Here is an 18877-nt window from a genome sequence, read left to right on the forward strand (position 1 = left end):
CTATCGTTCTGCGGGCGTGGGCGATATTCATATCGCCAGAGACACGATATTTAGCATTAGGCAGGGAGGCGGGGAGGAGGAGGACTCAACAGTGCTGGCAGCCGACACATCCGTTTTGCTTTCTGCTGTGATCGGAACTCCGCCCCTCCAGCCCGATGCAATCCAGCCCTCCCAGCTCTGCCTCTTGTATCCAGCCGACCATTACTCCGCCCTGCTCTGCCCATTGTCTCTCCTGGCTGCATCGGGGCGGGATCAGGCTGTAATATTTTGTAAATAGATTCAAAGGAGAGACAATGGGCGGAGCAGGGCGGAGTAATGGTCGGCTGGAGACTAGAGGCAGAGCTGGGAGGGCTGGATTGCATCGGGCTGGAGGGGCGGAGTTCTGATCACAGCCGAAAGCAAGGGGAAACTCGTTTCTTTGGGAAACCGATATCGACACAACACCGGCGGCGGAGAGGCTGCAGAGCGCTACAGTGCAAAGCAGCAGGAGAGGGGGGAGAGAGACGTCCGGAGCATGGCGGAGGAGCACCGGGGGACAAAGGCTGCTACCGTACTACTGCTGGGACACTTCACTCAGCCCGCTTCCTCTACATTCCGGCTCCGACACAAGGCTCGGGCTATCCGGGCGGGAGAAGTTCTACAAGTGTGGAGGATCCCCTGGCGGAGAGCTGAGCTCTGCTCACTGATCCCTCCTCCGGAGACTGTCCGGGGCGCTGTGTATACGGAGCTGGCAATGGGTGCGAGGTTGTTCTTCTACCTCCTACCACCACTGTGAGTCCCGACTCTGCCTAATCCACACTGTCAGTGTCTTCTGCATTCCACCCAGAGAAATAGCGCGATATATATAGTTGAAAACCAAATATCGCAATGTACTTTTTTTCTCAATATCGTGCAGCCCTAATTCGGAATCTTCAGAACTCTGCTTGGTTTCTTACACAAAACTAGACTAACTGGGTCTGACTCTGGACTCAGCCTTAGCCAGAGTACTCCTTCCTCTAGACAAACTGAAGAAACTTCAGGCTGCAAAATCGCCTCCTGCTGTCCAGCAGATGGTCATTCCTCCGGACTTGCATACGAGTGCTGTGCCTGATGGTGTCTAACTTTGAGACGGTTCCATACTAGGTCCCTCCAAGGGAGATTCTGTTCAAATGGAACAAGACTCCGCAGTCTCTGGACAACCACATCCAGCTGAGCCGGGGTGCAAAAGGTTCCAGGATTTGGTAGCTTCGTGCTCCGGCCGGGCAAATTCTTCCTCCTTTATTGGATGGTGGTCACCATGGATGCCAGCCTGTCGGGGTGGGGAGGCGTTCTCGACTAATATTCTGCTTAGGGGGGTCTGAACCCTGGAAGAGTCCAGACTACCGATCAATATCCTGGAGCTCCGAGGATGTCCAGTGCGCATTCACTCAGACAATGCCACAGCCGTGGCTTATGTCAATCACCAAGGGGGTACAGGAAGTGTCCTGGCGGCTCTGGAGGTAGCCAGCATTCTCAGGTGGGTAGAACGTTCGCTCCAGCCCTTTCCGCCGTACACATTCCCAGAGTGGAAAACTGGCAGCTGTTTACCTTAGTCGGCAGGCGTTGGACCAATGGGAGTGGTCCCTTCATCCAGAGGTGTTTCATCAGTTGTGTCTTCGGTGGGGCACCCCTGAGGTGGATCTGTTGGCGACTCGGCTCAACTGAAAGATGCAGAGGTTTGTGGCTCGGTCACAGGATCCTCTAGGGCAATGTTTCTCAACTCCGGTCCTCAGGACCCACTAACAGGCCAGGTTTGCAAGAAAACTGAAATACATCACAGGTGATGATATAATTTGCTGCTCAGTGATTGCAGTATTCTAGTCTGCATCTCCCTAAGGTAATACTTAAAATCTGGCCTGTTAGTGTGCCCTAAGGCCCGGAGTTGAGAAACACTGCTCTAGGGGACGCCACAGACGCGCTGGTGGCCCTGTGGGGTCAGTATGGTTTGATTTACGCCTTTCCCTCCTCTCAAGCTTCTGCCAAGACTTCTACACAGGATCAAGGCAGAAGGGTTTCCGGTCATCTTAGTGGCCCCAGACTGGCCTTGCTGAGCTTGTTACACCGATCTGGTGTGGCTGGTCGCCGACATTCCTTGGAAGCTTCCTCTCAGGGAATATCTGCTGTCCCAAGGGCCGATCTTCCACCCTGCTTTACACGGCTGTTGATAGCCAGATACTGAAGGATAGGGGTTGGTCTGAATCGGTGATTCCAAGGCTAGGAAGATCTGCCATCGTACATCACATGGTGTAAGTCCCTTGAGGTTCATCTTCGCTCCTTCTCAGTGGCTCGGATCTTGACCTTTCTTCACGGGGGCTGAACAAAAGTTGGCCTTGAGTACCATCAAAGGCCAGGTGTCTGCTTTGACAGTCTTCATTCAACGACAGGGTGAGGTTGCTCCTTTCCCTATCAAGGTGCACTCTACTAGGGCGCTCAGTGCCTCCTGGGTCTTCCGTCAAGCGTCAGAGGCGCAGGTTTGCAAGGTGGCCATTTGGTCATCTGTGCACACTTTCACAAAGTTCTATAAAGTGGATGTGTTGGCATCTGCGGATGCCTCTTTTGACCGCAAGGATTTGCAGGCTGCAGTTTAGAGGACTTGGTCCTCTTTGAGGGTGTACTGTTTTTTTTAGGTGGGCTCAGGTTGTTTTGGTTGAGCCCCTGTTTCCTGGTTGGCTACGGTTTTTAGCTTTGAACTTTTTGCTGTTCCCACCCCTCATGTTTAACACTGCTTCGGGATGTCCCAATGGTTAAGAAAATCAGGAGCTGTGCCTGTCAATGAACGAAAGAGAAAATGGTATTTTTGACTTGCCGTAAAATCCATATCTCTAATGATCAGTGACGGACACAGCACCCGCCCCGCTGTGGAGTTGTATTTTCTCTGCCACTGCTTGTAACAAATCTGAGTACGTATAGCAGAGAAAGGGACTATACCCCCTGGGACTGCCATAGGCGTAGCCAGACTTTTTTTTTTCTGCCGAGTGTCCTACTCCTGTAAGGGGGCGGTATAACCCAATGGTTAAGAATATCAGGAGCTGTGTTCGTCAATGAACATCAGAGAAATGGATTTTACAGTAAGTCAAAAATCCAGTTTTCTCTTTCGTTCACTGACAGACACAGCTTCCAGTCTTCAGACCATTAGGCTTAAGCTCTTGCTTTCTAGTAGTGGGACTAGGTGGAAACCTTTTTGCTTACGCCCCTGGGGCAGTCCCAGAGGGTATACTATCACTTCCTGCTGTAGGACTTCCAGTTTTTTCTGCCTAGTTCAGGAGTAAGGACCTGGCTCTCTGCTGGGATCTGCGGTTCTGGCATTGTTTCCTACATTCCACATTTGAATGGAATTTTTTTTATTATTTTCGTTCCTGTGTGAAATACAGTCACTGAATTTTCAGAAATCGTCATTGTCTCCATCCACAAAGCTGGACTACTTGGGTCTGACGCTGGATTCCCGGGTGTTTCTTCCTCAGACAAAACTACTGAAGCTACAGGAGGCTGTTCGGCTCCTGTTGTCCAACCATCGATCGTCTCTCAGGACTTTTATGCAAGTACTGGGTCTGATGGTCTGCACCTTCTAGGCGGTTCCGTTTGCACAGTTCCACACCAGACTTTTGCAAAGGGAGATTCTGATCAAATGGAACAAGGATCCGCTGTCATTGGACAATCTGATTCTGTTGAGTCGGGGTTCGAGGGAGTCTCTCCTATGGTGGCTCCGCTCCCCAGCCCTGCGCCTGGGAAAATCCTTTCATCTCCTGTATTGGACTGCAATCACCACGAATGTCAGTCTGCCAGATGTGAAGGTTGTCTTCTTAGTGTGTTCGGCCCAAGGTGTCTGGACTCAGGAGTTGTCCAGGTTGCCAATCAACATCCTGGAAATTCGGGCGATCCGACTTTGTCTCAGTGGACGGATCATCTGCAGGGGCCCCCTGTGAGGATACAATCGGACAATGCTACGGCTGTGGCATATGTCCATCATCAGGGAGGCACAAAGAGTGCCGTGGTAGCCCAGGAAGTGGCCAGCATCTTGAGGTGGGCAGAACAATATTTTCCGGCCCTCTCTGCTGTGCACATTCCGGGGTTGGATAATTTGCAAGCGGACTATCTCAGTCGGCAGACGTTGGATCCCGGAGAGTGGTCTTTTCATCTGGAGGTATTTCATCAACTGTCTTCAGTGGGGGACCCCCGATGTGGACCTGCTGGCTTCCTGTCTCAACAGGAAGGTGCAGAGGTTTGTGTCAAGGTCTTGGGATCCTCTGGCCGGCGCCACAGACGTTCTGGTGGCCCCTTGGGTTCAGTATCGTCTGATTTACGCCTTTCCTCCAATTCAACTTATGTTGTGACTGCTACACAGGATCAAGGTAGAAGGAATTCCGATCATTCTGGTGGTATCAGACTGGCCTCGCCTCTCCTGGTACACAGGCCTGGTAAGGCTGGTGTCAGATGTCCCTTGGAAACTTCCTCTCAGAGAATATCTTCTGTCTCAAGGACCAATCTTCCATCCTGCTTTGCGGTCGCTGGCTTTACCGGCCTGGCTATTGAAAGCCAGGTGCTGAAAGACAGAGGGCTGTTGGGAGTTGGTGATTCCTACGCTGTTGAAGTCTAGGAAATCCACTTCCAGGAAGGTTTATCATGAAGTTTGGAAGGCTTACATTACTTGGTGTGAGTCGCGGGGGATTTCTCCCTGCTCCTTTTCTGTGTCTCGCCTGTTGGAGTTTCTACAATTGGGTGTAGATTAATGTTTGGCTCTGAGCACCATCATGGCCAGATTTCCGCCTTGGCTATTTTTTTTTTATAAAGGCCGTTGGCGAAATCCTTGATTCACACCTTTTGTGCAGGGAGTTCGCCATCTGTCTCCTCCGGTGCGATACCTGGTACCTCCGTGGGATCTCAATTTGGTTCTGTCAGGGCTTCATAGGTCTCCCTTTGAAAATATTAGAGAAATTCCTCTTCTCACTCTGTCGCAAAAGGTGGCTTTCTTAGTAGCTATTATTTCCACACATCGCGTGTCTGAGTTAGCTGAGTTGTCCTGTCGGTCACCTTACTTGGTGATTCATGGGGACAAAGTGGTGTTACGACCCTGTCAGGCGTTCCTTTCTAAGGTCGTCTCGGGGTTTCATTTGAATGAAGACATTGTGCTACCATCCCTATGTCCTAAGCCTAAACTTCCTAAGGAAATTGCCTTACATTCCTTAGATGTGGTAGGAGCGATTCAAGTTTACCTGGCGGTGACTGAACCGATTAGGAAATGCGATTCTTTGTTCTTACGGATGGCCTCGTATGGGGCAGGCCGCATCTGCTGCGACCATTTCCAAGTGGATCAGGCAGACGGTGGTGCAGGCCTACTCCATTAAGGGTCAGGTTCCTCTTTTCTCTGTTAAAGCACATTCTACGAGGGTACTTAGTGTTTCCTGGGCCTTCCGTCATTAGGCGTCAGTGGTTCAGGTGTGCAAGGCAGCTACTTGGTCACCTGTACACACATTCACAAAATGTTATAAAGTGGATGTACTTGCATCTTTGGATGCAGCGTTTGGCAGCAAAGTTTTGCAGGCTGCGGTTGTGGAGGCTTCCGCTTCTTGAGGGTGAAAGTTTTTTTCTGGTGGTGAGCTCCAGTTCCTAGTTTAGCTCCTGTTGTTGCCTGGTTGGCTATGTTTAGCCTTGTTGGGAATTCTGCGTTTGCTGTGTTTTCCCAACCCCTCATGTTGCACTGCTTTGGGACATCCCAATGGTCTGAAGACTTGAAGCTGTGTCTGTCGGTGAACGAAATAGAGAACTGGATTTTTTATCTTACCGCAAAATCCTTTTCTCTGAGGTTCACTGACAGACACAGCACCTGCCCTTCTTTTTGGGTTGAGTTATGTATTCTTCTGACACTGCTTGTTACAAACTGGAAGTCCTACAGCAGGAAGTGATGGTATACCCTCTGGGACTGTCCCAGGGGCGTAACCAAAAAGGTTTCCGCCTAGTCCTACTCCTAGAGAGCAAGAGCATAAGCCCAATGGTCTGAGGACTTGAAGCTGTGTCTGTCAGTGAAAAGGATTTTACGCTAAGACAAAAATACGTTTTTGTTTTTTTTCCTTAATGTTTTGAAAGTTAGTCTTAAAATACTTTTTAATAATTGCTAGCGAGGGCTGTTAACGTTTTATTATATTTTTAGATAAAGCATAACTAAGCTGATATTCTAAACCATTCACCCAGTGTCCTTGTTGGCTGTTCCTACCCTGCTTTGTAGTTTATAAGCAAAATAATTGATATGCATGCAGCCTGTCGCTAGAATTGGCACAACCGTGTTTGTTTCTCTGAATCCCCCCATAACATAATTTATTGCCTTTTGATCCTACCAGTAGATAGTTTTTCCACTTGCTGTTACAGGCACGCTGTCCAGCAAAACGGGCTCATTTACAGCAAGTCTTGTTTCAACTGCTAAATGGTCAGAGCAGCTGCTGTTCTACCTTGCAGAGGGACATTGACTGCAGTGGATTTAACCACTTGACCTCCGGAAGATTTACCCTTTATGACCATCTTAATTTTTAAACTGTGTGTAAAAAGATGCTTTTTATGTTTTTGCATTTGAGCACAGAACACCAGCACACAACGCCACAGGAAAACACGATTGTATATTCACAACAGCGCCTCAGAAGTAATACATATTCATTATTGAGTACATACCAAATCTGATGGCAGCTGTATTTGACATTTTTGATATTCACTGATAGGAGGTGCCATTTTTACCAATCTGTCTTGTTGTAAACGTTTTAAACTATAAAAAATGTAAAATTGACACACAAAAATCCCTTTTTAAATTTGTGTTTTTTTTTTTACTCCACGTGCAGCAGTATCGGCAGCTAATAACAACAGCCTTACAGCAGCTGCAAATGGCATCTTCCGCCCTCTGGCCCCTCAGCAGCAACAGCCACAGCAACAGTCACAGCCAAACGCCAACCTCCATTCCAGTTCATTCTATGGGAATAACTCTCTGACCAACAACTCCCAGAGCAGCTCTTTATTTTCACACGGCCCGGGGCAACCTGGAAACACTTCGCTGGGGTTCGGCAGCAATAGCTCTCTGGGAGCCGCCATCGGCTCAGCCTTTGGAGGCTTTGGATCATCAGGTAGGTAACACACATGAACACCTTTCATTCCCGATCTTCCAAAAAATGGCTTGATGCAGAAAAGGGTGACCAGGCACTGCACCCATTCCTTGTAAACAGTGAACTGACTTAAAACCTTGGTTGTAGTGATTTGGTGACAGGCCATATAGCATTTATTTTGGGGCAGCATTGAGTGCATCAGATTTCAGAGGTCATCTGCAGTGCATGCATTTTGTAAAAAAAAAAAAAAAATCAAACATCACTGCACTTGTATTGCGTATACCCAGGCAAGTCAGGAAAAGATTGCAGCCATTTATTTAGGGGGTGCACTCAAGCTGGACACGCTTGAACTGAACCGTGCGCTCCCCTGGTGGTCTGCTGTCTCCCTGGGCTATAAGCCAGTGTTCCCAGGCACACTTGCATCATTACCTCTGCCAAACAGACCACAGTTCCCCCCCCCCCCCCCCCCCCCACCTTCTGTGCTCAGTGATCTATAGAGAGTTCTGTGCTAAAGCACGGTTTGCACTCATACTGAAGTGAATCTTATCGCACCGCAAGTGAACCTGAACCATGCCTGTGACCACCTCTTCCAAGTGGCTATCCTTTATAGCCCTGATTGATGCTACGTTTTTTTTCATACTTTCAATAGCTCCACGTTCTACATCATGTTTTTCATTCAGAAACGCACTGAATCACAGAGCACACACCAAACGTTATCAAAGTGCGGTAGCCCCCAACCCACTGGCATCAATAGAGTTAGCTAGAACAATTTGCAGCAAAGGCTCTCGTACTCTTGTTTAAAAAAAAAAAAAAAAAAAAAAAAAAAAAAAAAAAAAGCTTTTTCATTAAAAAAAACAAAGCAAGTGCTTTAAAATGATGAAATGTTTTCAGTTTATATGAAGTACTTTTTTTTATGCAGGACATCTTTTACAGCAATAGTTTCTTCATAAATGTGCTCAAATCAATAATTTTGGCCATATTTGGGTTCAGTTTTTTTTTTTGCACACACAGGGAACATTTAATTTTAGTTTTAGAACTTCAAAGTATTTGGTCGCACTTGTAAAAGTTTATATAAATACTTCTGCCAGTTACTTTTTTGTTACATTTGTGTGTAGTTCTTTGACCTAGAATTCTAAATAAATCAATTTTAATTCCAGGTTTGAACTCTGTTAAATGTACATGAGTCCCCAGTTTTAGACCAGCTTCACATCTGCACAGGCTTTGTAATGTGCATCAACGCACGTGGACACAAATTGTGCATGTGTTTTGGGGGTGCTCCTATTCTTTTGCAAAGTAAATATACAGAACCCTCAGCGCACCAAGAAGAATGTAGCTAAACACATGCACTGTTGCAGTGCATTGAAGAAAAGTCTGAGTGATCCTACCTACAAATAGTGGTATTGCAGTTCCTAATGCACATCTGCCTGGTGTATTGAATTATCTTGGGTAACATCCATACAGCATCTAATTCTTCAGTCTGAGGAAGCCAGATGTTATTTTTTTTGGTGACGTTGCACCAATCATATTACAATTAGATTACTTCTGAAGCTGCCATGTTAATTGTACCCTGCATTCCCTCTAATGGTGAATTTGAGTACTATACTGTAATCTAGTAATTTTTTTAAAAGTTTTTAAAGCTCTTGTTTCTATTATAGGTTAGTGTTCTAACTTTGAATAGGAAGACTTGTACAAGCTAAATTTCAGGAATTCAGCCACTTTGTAAAAAGTGTAGGCACGCTATGAGTTAAGTCCAAATAGTGCCTGCCACCTTATATCTAGTATTTATATCCGACATGTTTATGGCACTCCAAGAGGAGACACTGGGGTTCTCAGAGGTAACCGCTATGCCTGCCTCTCCTCCCTGAGCCTTATTCACCAAAGCCTTTGTATTTGGTGAATGAGTTCACATAATACAAAGGGTTTTTTAATTGGGCAGGAGGAGGGTAGGTGCCAGGCCTAGCAGCTGCTGGGACTCTACACTTGAAGATGCTGAGACTAGAGCATCCAGCATTGGCGTTCTCTTGCTGGAGCACAATAAACCGGTCACATGTATATTTAAGAGATAAGCACAGGAGGTGGCATGCACCTCATTGGACTTAAAAGAGAAGTGATGGGGAAAAAAAAAAACATTTATACTCACTTAGGTGGCTGCAGCATGGATCTTATGCTGCAGCTGTCCCCTGCTAGCTCTACACATAGAACTGAGCAGTCAAAGACAGCTGATTGATCAGTTCTCGATTTTCAGTGGGTACCCAGATCCTGGGAAACATTTTGACATGTCCTGAAATGGGGCACACCACCTTAATGTCAGTGAAGTCAACCATTTAGAAGAGGGGCATATAATTGCAAAAGAGACTTCCCAGGGGTGCTCGTAATTATATCTGGTCTGGTGTAAACTCGGATGGGAAGGTAGATTTTTCAACCTTCAGCAGTCCTCTGTTTAGGGGTTGGGGAATAGCAAATGGTCCGGTTAGAAAATCTTGTCTAGTTCTCCAAAGCCATAGGTGTTTTAGGACACTTAGCTCCTTACTTTTTAATAGGCTAGATATAAAAGACTGGTTTAGAAACTGTTCCACAAGATAAGTGCAAGTTGAATGTGTATCAGACCCTTTTAGGCTTTGACGCATTCTGAACTTTTTGGTACATCTTGTTATATAATTACCTGTTTGTGCTCATATTCCTTTTTTTTTTTTTCTAATTGCTTGTTTGTTCTCATAATGTGTTTCCCAGAAGTGAGTTTGAGATGTCCTTTTTTTCGATCACTGTGTTTTAATTGGTTTTTGTTTGTCTTATTTTTATTCAGTTGGCAATTCCACGGGTAGTAGTGGCTCAAGGAGAGATTCCTTGTCTGCTAGCTCAGACTTGTACAAAAGGTCTAGCAGCAGCCTGGCACCCATAGGGCAGCCCTTTTACAATAGCCTGGGCTTCTCATCCTCTCCGAGTCCAATAGGCATGCCTCTTCCAAGCCAAACGCCAGGACATTCACTAACACCACCACCATCCCTCCCATCACACGGATCTTCATCCAGTTTGCATTTAGGTAAAGCAAAAAGTTTTTATTTGTGTAGTTTTGTGGCTGTGTGTGTTCTGATTTGAATGTAATTTTTTAATTGTCCTAGATTCATGTAAACTTTCCATTTGTCATGTGAACTTCTTTTGGATCAAATATTTTTGTATATGAAAAGGTACTGTAGTAGGTGCTAGTACTGAGAGCAGGCAGAGGCCATGGGAATCTTGTCAGCTGGCTTCCCATTTATGTCACTGGATTTCCGTTTTCCACCTTTCTGCCTGTCCAAATTCATTACCTTCCTCCTTTGATATTCTATTACCAGGTTTTTTACATGTCTCTCCTGCATCCACTCCTAGGATTGGGCTGTCTCAACTATCCTGAACATACTCACACGTTTCTTGCCTGAGTTTCTACCCCCCTCTCTGTCCATGTTATTTTCCATGTTACCGCATTGCTGATGATCTTTTCTTCTCCTACTCCCTGATTTGTTTCTTGCACACATGCCCCCACTCTGATCAAATGCTGGTAAGTAATATGCCTGTCAGCTGCCCTCCTCCTCCCTTTGGCGTGGCTCATTTCATGGGCATGTGGACTGTGCAAGCGTCTCATGGATAGCGATGCTCCCTGCTTCTCTTCAGTGAGGAAATGTACTTGATTTTTGTGAGCTGAGCATTCTGGTTATTCGTTAGCCACTGTTTTGCCGTTTAAAGCAATACTACATTCCCAAGGGGGACCCTGGACTGCACAGCAATCACTCTATGGCCAGGGACAAAAAGTAAGGGCAAAACACTGTTTTTTATACAACCAAAAGAGAGCTGGATTTATCATGTGTGCAGTGAACATAAGCATACTTCAACTTAGCTTATACTGATGCTGGTTGTTCTTCAGCTGCCTCACGGCCACATGCCACCCTTACGAACAAGACAGATCTGCCTGCTACTTCCATAATGACCAGAGCAATTGTCTCTGGATAAAACCGTTCACATTAAAGTGGCTGTAAACCTCAGACACGAAATATGAACAAAGCATATTCCTCTATAGCAGTGTTTCTCAACCTTTTTTTAGTCGAGGCACACCCCCAAATGGACAGTCACGAGGCATCCTTTAAAATGGAGAGTTTTGAGGCACCGCATTCTAAAATGTGAAAACTATTCTAATAGTTTTACATAATGCAGCAACATCCACACACACACATGTAGGAGGCCAAACGTCAGAGGTACAAGTTGGTACTGACTAGTAGTCCAATGTTTTCTCTTTTTCCTCAGTTTTTCTCCATCGCTCAGCTAATGTGACCCCAAAATTTATGGAGAGAAGCAGAGGAGGGTCAAACAACCATGCTACGTAGGCGACTGACATCCTCATCAACTGATGTCATTAGCAGGTCGGCAGCTAGAGGGTCGTTACAGGGCACAATGAAAACCTGTGACCTTGTGTAACTAAAAGGCAGGTCTCATTCACCCACTGCTTTGTATACAATTTTTGGGGCATTTTGCTGAGGCATCCCTGAAGAAACCTCAAGGAACACTAGGGTGCCTGGGCACCCTGGTTAAAAAAGGCAGCTCTATAGTGTGTACTTGTATCAAAGGCACTAAGGGTCACTTTTGTCTGCTGCTTTGTTCCTCTGATATCAGTTTGAATCACTTCTGACAAGTTTTCCTGACCCCAAAAGAAAAATGGTGACAGAGGGGGATCTCTAGTGGATTGACAGCCTCAGCTCTATTCCTGCGAGCTGTGTGAAGGGGGTGTGTCCCTTCCCTCCAATCAGCTTTTAGAGCTCTCCTCACTGAGCTCTGCAGAGTGTAACTTTAGCTGTCCAACTTTTTTTTAATGTTTACAACCACTTTAACAGAGCAAAACACAACAGCCTACAACACTCCTCACCCAAATACCACAACCAGCCTTTTCAAAACGTACCCACATCTCTATGGGTTAGCATAGGGGTACATCTTTGCTGGCATTTCATAGTAAATTTTGTCTGTGTGCACCATTTCTATTGCAATTTTTATTTGCGGCATTTGACTGTTATATATTACACAGGGCTTTACATTTACCTATTCACCTCTGCCTCTGTACCAGAGAAGTGTACAGTTTATTCTCCCTACAACATACAAGAGCAACTCGTATATTCTGAGCTGGAATGGTTTTTGGATATTGCTGGATAGAAGGCTGAGAACTTGGTGTTGGTTTCCTCTAACCAAACTGGAAGAAATTACTTCTATAATACTTGCCTGACAGCAGCTATGGCTTCCAGCTCCAGTCCTAAAATAGAGCCATGATGGAATGTGTTGTCAGGCAGAAGCAGTTGATCAGCAGCTGGCCTACAAGTGGACCCAGTCCTGTCACAAAATGCACATAACCCAAAGCTGATATTTGATATTACAGGGGCAAAATTAACTGATAGACTAAAATACAGGGGAGAGTGGTCAAAAAAAGTGAGGCTTTGCCTGGAACAACCTTTCTCAGCAAGAATTCTGTGGAACTCATGATTTCCTCCAGAGAATTTGAGGGGCTACACAAGCAGTGAGCAATTTTTGCCACTCGGGTTACCATGGATAACAATGATCTTTTTAGCTATCTGTAAGGGGGGACTCTTCCTAAGGACCATAAATGTAAGGGAGAACTCCCTACTGACAATCTCATTTAAAGAGTTTTTTTTTTTTTTTTTTTTCACCCTGAAAGAGAGAGACATAATGAGCTAGTATGCATCGCATACTAGCTCATTATCAAATACTTACCTTAGAACGGGCCCCCGCCGTGCCGCCCGCTCACCTCTATGACGGGCGACATGTCCAGTCGCCCGTCTTTCGGGATTGCGGCGTCCGGCCATCTGATTGGCCGGAGCCGCGGTGACGTCACTCCCGCGCACGCGCGTGGGAGCAGACGGTCACGGCACGGGGCTCTGAAGTAGCGGCCCTTCCTTCAGAGCGCATGCGCCAGTGACGTCGCTGGCTGCTTGTAAGGTAAATATCTCCTAAACGGTACATGTTTAGGAGATATTTACAGTACCTATAGGTACAACTTGCAGAGGAGGGTTTACTTCCTCTTTAAAGTGGTTGTAAACCTCAGACATGCAATATGAACAAAGCATATCCCTCTATAGAGTGTACTTGTCTCAAACCAGAGCACTAAGTATATTCAGTCTGCTGCTTCCTTTCTCTATCAGCAATAATTACTTCTGACAAGTTTTCCTGACACCAAGAGAAAAATTGTGACAGGGGAGGGACCTCCAGCTCGTTTCCTGTGTGCTGTTTAAAGGAAGGTGTGTTCCTTCCCTCCAATCCGCTCTCAGAGCTTTCCTCACTGATAGCTCTCCGCCCCCTGCCTTTCAGAGCTGAGAGATCCTGTGTAAATTCTGCACTTTGAATGGATGTAGGGTAAAGACGGCTGTAGATATACAGATACAACTTATATAAGAGGGTTTGTTTCATCTCTGTATCACCTGAGGACAGTCACTTCACTGGCTATATGTGAGGGTTTACAACCACTTTAATGTACGGTGAGCTGTAGATAAAGTAATGATTAGCAGGGCCTCCCTGGGACCAGAAAGCTTCTTCAAGGGTTCCTCTGCGTTGTTTTAAAGAGGGTGGTCTAGAGTGTAGATCTACTATAAGTACAATTACAAGGTAGCCATTCCCCGCAATTCATAGGTAAACATCAGCTATTCTGACGTATAGTCAAAAAATGTAATGATGTGCATGGTTTTAGACCATGGTTTAAAGAATGAAGCCGGTCTCCAGCTTCATACTGCTTTGGTGTGTGACCTACAATAGAAGAAGGTTTTTATGCATAATGCATTTCCAGAAAGCAGAAACCCCTACTCTAACTGCACACATGTTGAAAACTGATGCATATGCTTCAGTATAGGCACTCCTGTGGCTTGTGACAGTTAAATAAATAATGCTTATGCCTTGCAAATAGATGCTTGGAGCCCAAAGCAACTCTGACACATCCCATTCTGATTAATGCAGTGATTCCAAGTGGCAAATACTGGAGCTATGACTTGAGTATCAAGTCTATAATTCAGGAGAGGCATGTACCAAGTTCTACTTAGTTTAATAGTGAAGGTTCTTTTTAAAGTCCCATATAATACAGTGTTTTTATCAGCTATTCATTTGCAGAATGCCTAGAACACACAACGTTGATTTCTCTGGAAGATTGCTTTTAACATGTATTTTATCCTTTGCTATTGTGTATCCGAGTTTTACATGTGCAAACTAATGCAATAATGCTTACTCTTTCAGGCGGGCTGACCAATGGCAGTGGGCGCTATATATCCGCTGCCCCTGGAGCCGAGGCCAAGTACCGCAGTGCTGCTAGCACATCTAGCTTCTTCAGCTCCAGCAGCCAGCTTTTTCCACCCTCCCGTCTGCGATACAGCCGATCTGACATCATGCCTTCCGGGCGCAGCAGACTGTTGGAAGATTTCCGCAACAACCGCTTCCCCAATTTACAGCTCAGGGATCTGATTGGGCATATTGTTGAGTTTTCCCAAGACCAGCATGGCTCCAGGTGGGTTTATATATGTGCCATCTTCAACAAGATTAGACAAGTTCCTAGGGAAGACCTATATGAAAAGAGAGGGGGGTGTAATGCACTCACCGAATTTGTAAAGGATTGTAAAATGGGAAGAGATCCCTGGTTATATGAATAGATACTGGTCTTCTGCTGTTTTTATTTTTACTGGTCAGGGAAATTAAAGCTGTGTTTATGTATATTAACCAGTTGTGGACCTTGGTACTTGCTACACAGGCTTCCTTCTCTCAGGATTTGATTGACAGCAGAAGGAGCCATTGGCTCCCGTTGCTGCCTGAATTCCTGTGAGAAGAGGGAGAGAGACCAGCACTGCTGCAGACAGGCACAGAGCTGGATTGAGTCTGTTGACAGTTAGTATTTAGGGAGGGAGAGGGAAATATAAGTGAGGTTTTTTTTTTTTTTTTACCTTAAGCCAAGGAATGCATTAAGGTAAAAAACATCTCTATCGTTTATTGACGGACACAGCTCCTGATTATCTGAACCATTGGGTTATACTGTCCCCTACAGGAGTAGGACACTAGGCAGAAAAAAAGCTTGACTACACCTATGGGCAGTCCCAGGGGGTATACTCCTACTCCACTATAGGCACTCCGTTTTTCTCTGCCTAGTCAAGAGTAAGGGCCAAGTTCCTTGATGGGATCTGTGGTCCTGGCAATTTTTTCCTTTTTAATGGATTTTTCTATTTTTCCTGTAAAAATCTGCAATCAACTGCTGGACTGGGCGACGGGCTGGTTATTTTTTCAAATCTGGTGGTCACCCTATTCTGGCCAGCGAGCACGTGCAGGCCTCGGTTCCGCACTAGGTCGGCCGCAACATAGCCCCACCGGATGGGGGCTGCCCTGCGAGTTAAACGTCTCGCGAGGTTGCATACGACCTGGCCTCTGCCTGAGTCACAGCGTTCCTTCTGGCAGACAGCCCCCCATTTCGATGGATACCTGTTCCTGGTATAGTAAGTAGCTGTCTCCCTACCCTAGAGGGTTTTGCACGGTGGGGTCTCCCTAGCAGTGTTTTTTACACCTTTTTTTTTTTTGTTGGGTCCCCTTTTTTCAGTCATGGAGTCCCTGGAGCATATGTCCCCACCTGATCCCCTCTCAGAGACTGCTGGGCCCTCCTGGTCCCAACAACCCCTTACTGCAATGACGGCGGTCCTGGAGTCTTTGGTGTCCAAGGTGGATTTGGTCCTGGGGAAACAGGCTAGCAAAAAGCATCCCCCGCCTTCACCTGCCTCATTGGTCTCATCAGATCCTGAATCTAATTCAGCCGCAGCGGACACGAGTCACCCTGCTGGGTCTACGTCCACACACCCTGATTTCTCAGATAGTGAGGATTATTTCTTTGTTCCTGTAGCCGCGCATGAAAAGGACCTGTGGACCTCCCATGGTACAGGACAAGTGGGTTCACAAAGTCTTACGGTCCAGGTACAAGATCGAGTTTCGTTCTTACCCTCCAGATAGGGTTTTTTTTTTTCCCCTCCAGCTTGCGCCTGTCCCCAGACTGCTTACGGGATCTCTTTGGGGCAGTGCAAGACTTGCTGAGCTAAGGGGTGATTGTCCCGGTTCCAACTTTGGAACGTTTTTAGGGGTTTTATTCAAACCTGTTTACAGTCCCCATGAAGGAGGGTAAGGTGCATCCAATTCTGGACCTCAAGGCGCTAAACTGCTTTGTGCCGGAGCAGAAGTTCCGAATGGAGTCCATTTACATGGTAGTGGCATCCCTGCATCAGGGGGATAATTTTTTCTTGTATCGACGTCAAGCACGCTTACCTTCACATTCCAATATGTGTTGGTCACCAGCGCTTCCTCTGCTTTGCCATGGAAGAGGAGAATTATCGGTTTGTGGCGTTACCCATTGGTCTCTCCACTGCTCCTCGGGTCTTCACAGAAGTGTTGGCCCCGGTGCTTGCATTGTTACATCAGCGGGGGATCGCGGGTCTAGGTTACCTGGAAGATCTTCTGCTGTGAGGGGAGTCTCCGACTGCTCTGGTAGACAACTTGGAGATTACTCTGCGAACTCTGAGCGTGTTTGGTTGGATTCTGAACCTTCAGAAGTCTGCTGTGGCTCCGTCCACAAATTTGAACTATCTGGGTCTGACTGGACTCTGCTTTAGCCAGAGTGTTCCTTCCTCTGGAAAAACTGCAGGAAGCAGTTCAACTTCTGTTGTCCAATAGATGGTCATCCCTTCGGACTTGTATGCGGGTGCTGGGCCTGATGGTGTCTGCCTTCGAGGCAGTTTAGTTTGCACAGTTCCCCCCAATTCTCTACAAATAGAGATTCTGATCAAATGGGACAAGAATCCACAGTCTATAGACAATCTGATCCGGTTTAGCCAGGGTACGAGAGGGTCCTTGATCTGGTGTCTTCGTTCTCCGTCACTTCACTAGGGCAAATCCTTTCTCCCCCTTTACTGGATGGTGGTCACCACAGATACCAGCCTGTCTGGGTGGGGAGGCGTCCTCGGAAAAGATTCTGCTCAGGGGGTCTGGACACTGGAAGAGTCCAGACTGCCGATCAATGTACTGGCGCTCCGAATGATCAGATTTTGGCTCATTGCCCGGATCATCTTCAGGGGTGTCCGGTGCAAATTAAATCAGACAATGCCACGGATGTAGCCTATGTCAATCACCAAGGGGGCACAAGAAGTGTCCTGGCAGCTCGGGAAGTAGCGGCATTCTAAGGTGGGCAGAACGTTTCGTTCAGCCATCTCTGCTGTACACATTCTGGGGGTGGAGAATTGGCAGGCCAATTACCTCAGTCGACAGGCGTTGCAGGGGGAATGGTCACTTCATCCAGAGGGGTTTCATCAGTTGTGCCTCCGGTGGAGTACTCCCGAGGTGGACCTGTTGGCCTCTCGTCTCAACAGGAAGTTGCAGATGTTTGTGTCACGGTCTCAGGACCCTCTGGTGGGCGCCACAGATGCGCTCGTAGCCCCGTGGGGTCAGTATCGTCTGATTTACACCTTTCCCCCCCCTCTCAAGACTTCTGCACAGGATTGAGGCAGAAGGGATTCCGGTTATGTTAGTGGCTTCAGACTGGCGTCGCAGGTCTTGGTACAGCTGGTCGCCGATGTTCCTTGGAGACTTCCTCTCAGGGAAGATCTGCTGTCCCAAGAGCCAGTCTTCCATCGCTGGTTTTAACGGCTTGACTGTTGAAAGCCAGGTGCTGAAAGATAGAGGTTTGTCTGATTCAGTGATTCCTACGCTGTTAAAGCTAGAATATCTAACTCTAGGAAGATCTACCATCGTACATGGAAGTCATACATTGTGTCTTGTGAGTCTCTTGAGGTTCATCCTCACTCCGTCTCGGTTGCTCAACAGGGGGTTGAGCAGCACCTGGCCTTGAGTACCATCAAGGGCCAGGTCTCAGCTTTGGCGGTCTTCTTTCAATGACCATTGGCCACACTTTCCTTGCTGTGTACTGTGTACTTTTATCCAGGGAGTTCGACACCTGGCTCCTCCGGTGCAGTCTCCATTGCTGTTTTGGGACCTCAATTTGGTGCTTTCAGTCCTCCAGAATCCTCCTTTTGAAAATCTTAGGGAGGTTTTCCTGCTTAAATTAGTGCTGTGCTAAATAATATCATATATAAAACAATCAAAAGTTTATAAATAACTAAAACCTCAGTTGTGACAAGTGTGTGCTATACTATAAATTACATGAATTATTAATACTTGTGATATAATCAGATGCTTCTTTTAAAAACAGTCCACAACTATGCAAATTTTATGTAAATATATTGTGGTGATTCTTTCCGCCACCGACATCCATGTTGTTAAGGACCTTCAGAGCGAATGCGCCACAGACGTCAGCGGCTGCATGCAGGTTTAATATCTCCTAAACCGTGCAGGTTTAGGAGATATTGTACCTACAGGTAAGCCTTATTATAGGCTTACCTGTAGGTAAGTCATATAGCAGAGTATACTACCGCTTTAAGGATGGGCCTCGGAAAAGGTTTTCCACTTCCTCTGCGGCCATTTCCAGATGGATCAGACTGACAGTGATTCAGGCCTATTTCATCAGGGGTCAGGTTCCTCCTTCCCCTGTCAAGGTGCACTCTACTCGGGCGCTCAGTGCCTCTTGGGCCTTCCATCATCAGGCGTCAGTGATGCAGATTTGCAAGGTGGCCACCTCGTCGTTGGCATCTGGGGATGCTTCCTTTGGCCGCAAGGTTTTGCAGGCTGCTGTTTAGAGGACCTGGTCATCTATGACGGTTTATTTTTTTCAGGTGAGCTCCAGTTGTTTT

General features: G+C 46.6%; 1 protein-coding gene across 1 annotated transcript in view; it reads left to right on the forward strand.

Annotated features, from left to right (window-relative positions):
- PUM2 (pumilio RNA binding family member 2) overlaps window positions 1–18877 on the forward strand; it is a 112763-nt gene that overhangs the window by 76767 nt on the left and 17119 nt on the right. Inside the window, exons 13-15 of the mRNA XM_082250220.1 lie at window positions 6840–7118; window positions 9901–10137; window positions 14349–14616. Of these exons, the coding sequence (XP_082106346.1) occupies window positions 6840–7118; window positions 9901–10137; window positions 14349–14616 (784 nt within the window). The remainder of the gene's footprint in view (window positions 1–6839; window positions 7119–9900; window positions 10138–14348; window positions 14617–18877) is intronic.

This window comes from Pelophylax lessonae, assembly GCF_965119305.1.
Source record: "Pelophylax lessonae genome assembly, chromosome: 3".
Classification (NCBI taxonomy): Eukaryota; Metazoa; Chordata; class Amphibia; order Anura; family Ranidae; genus Pelophylax; species Pelophylax lessonae.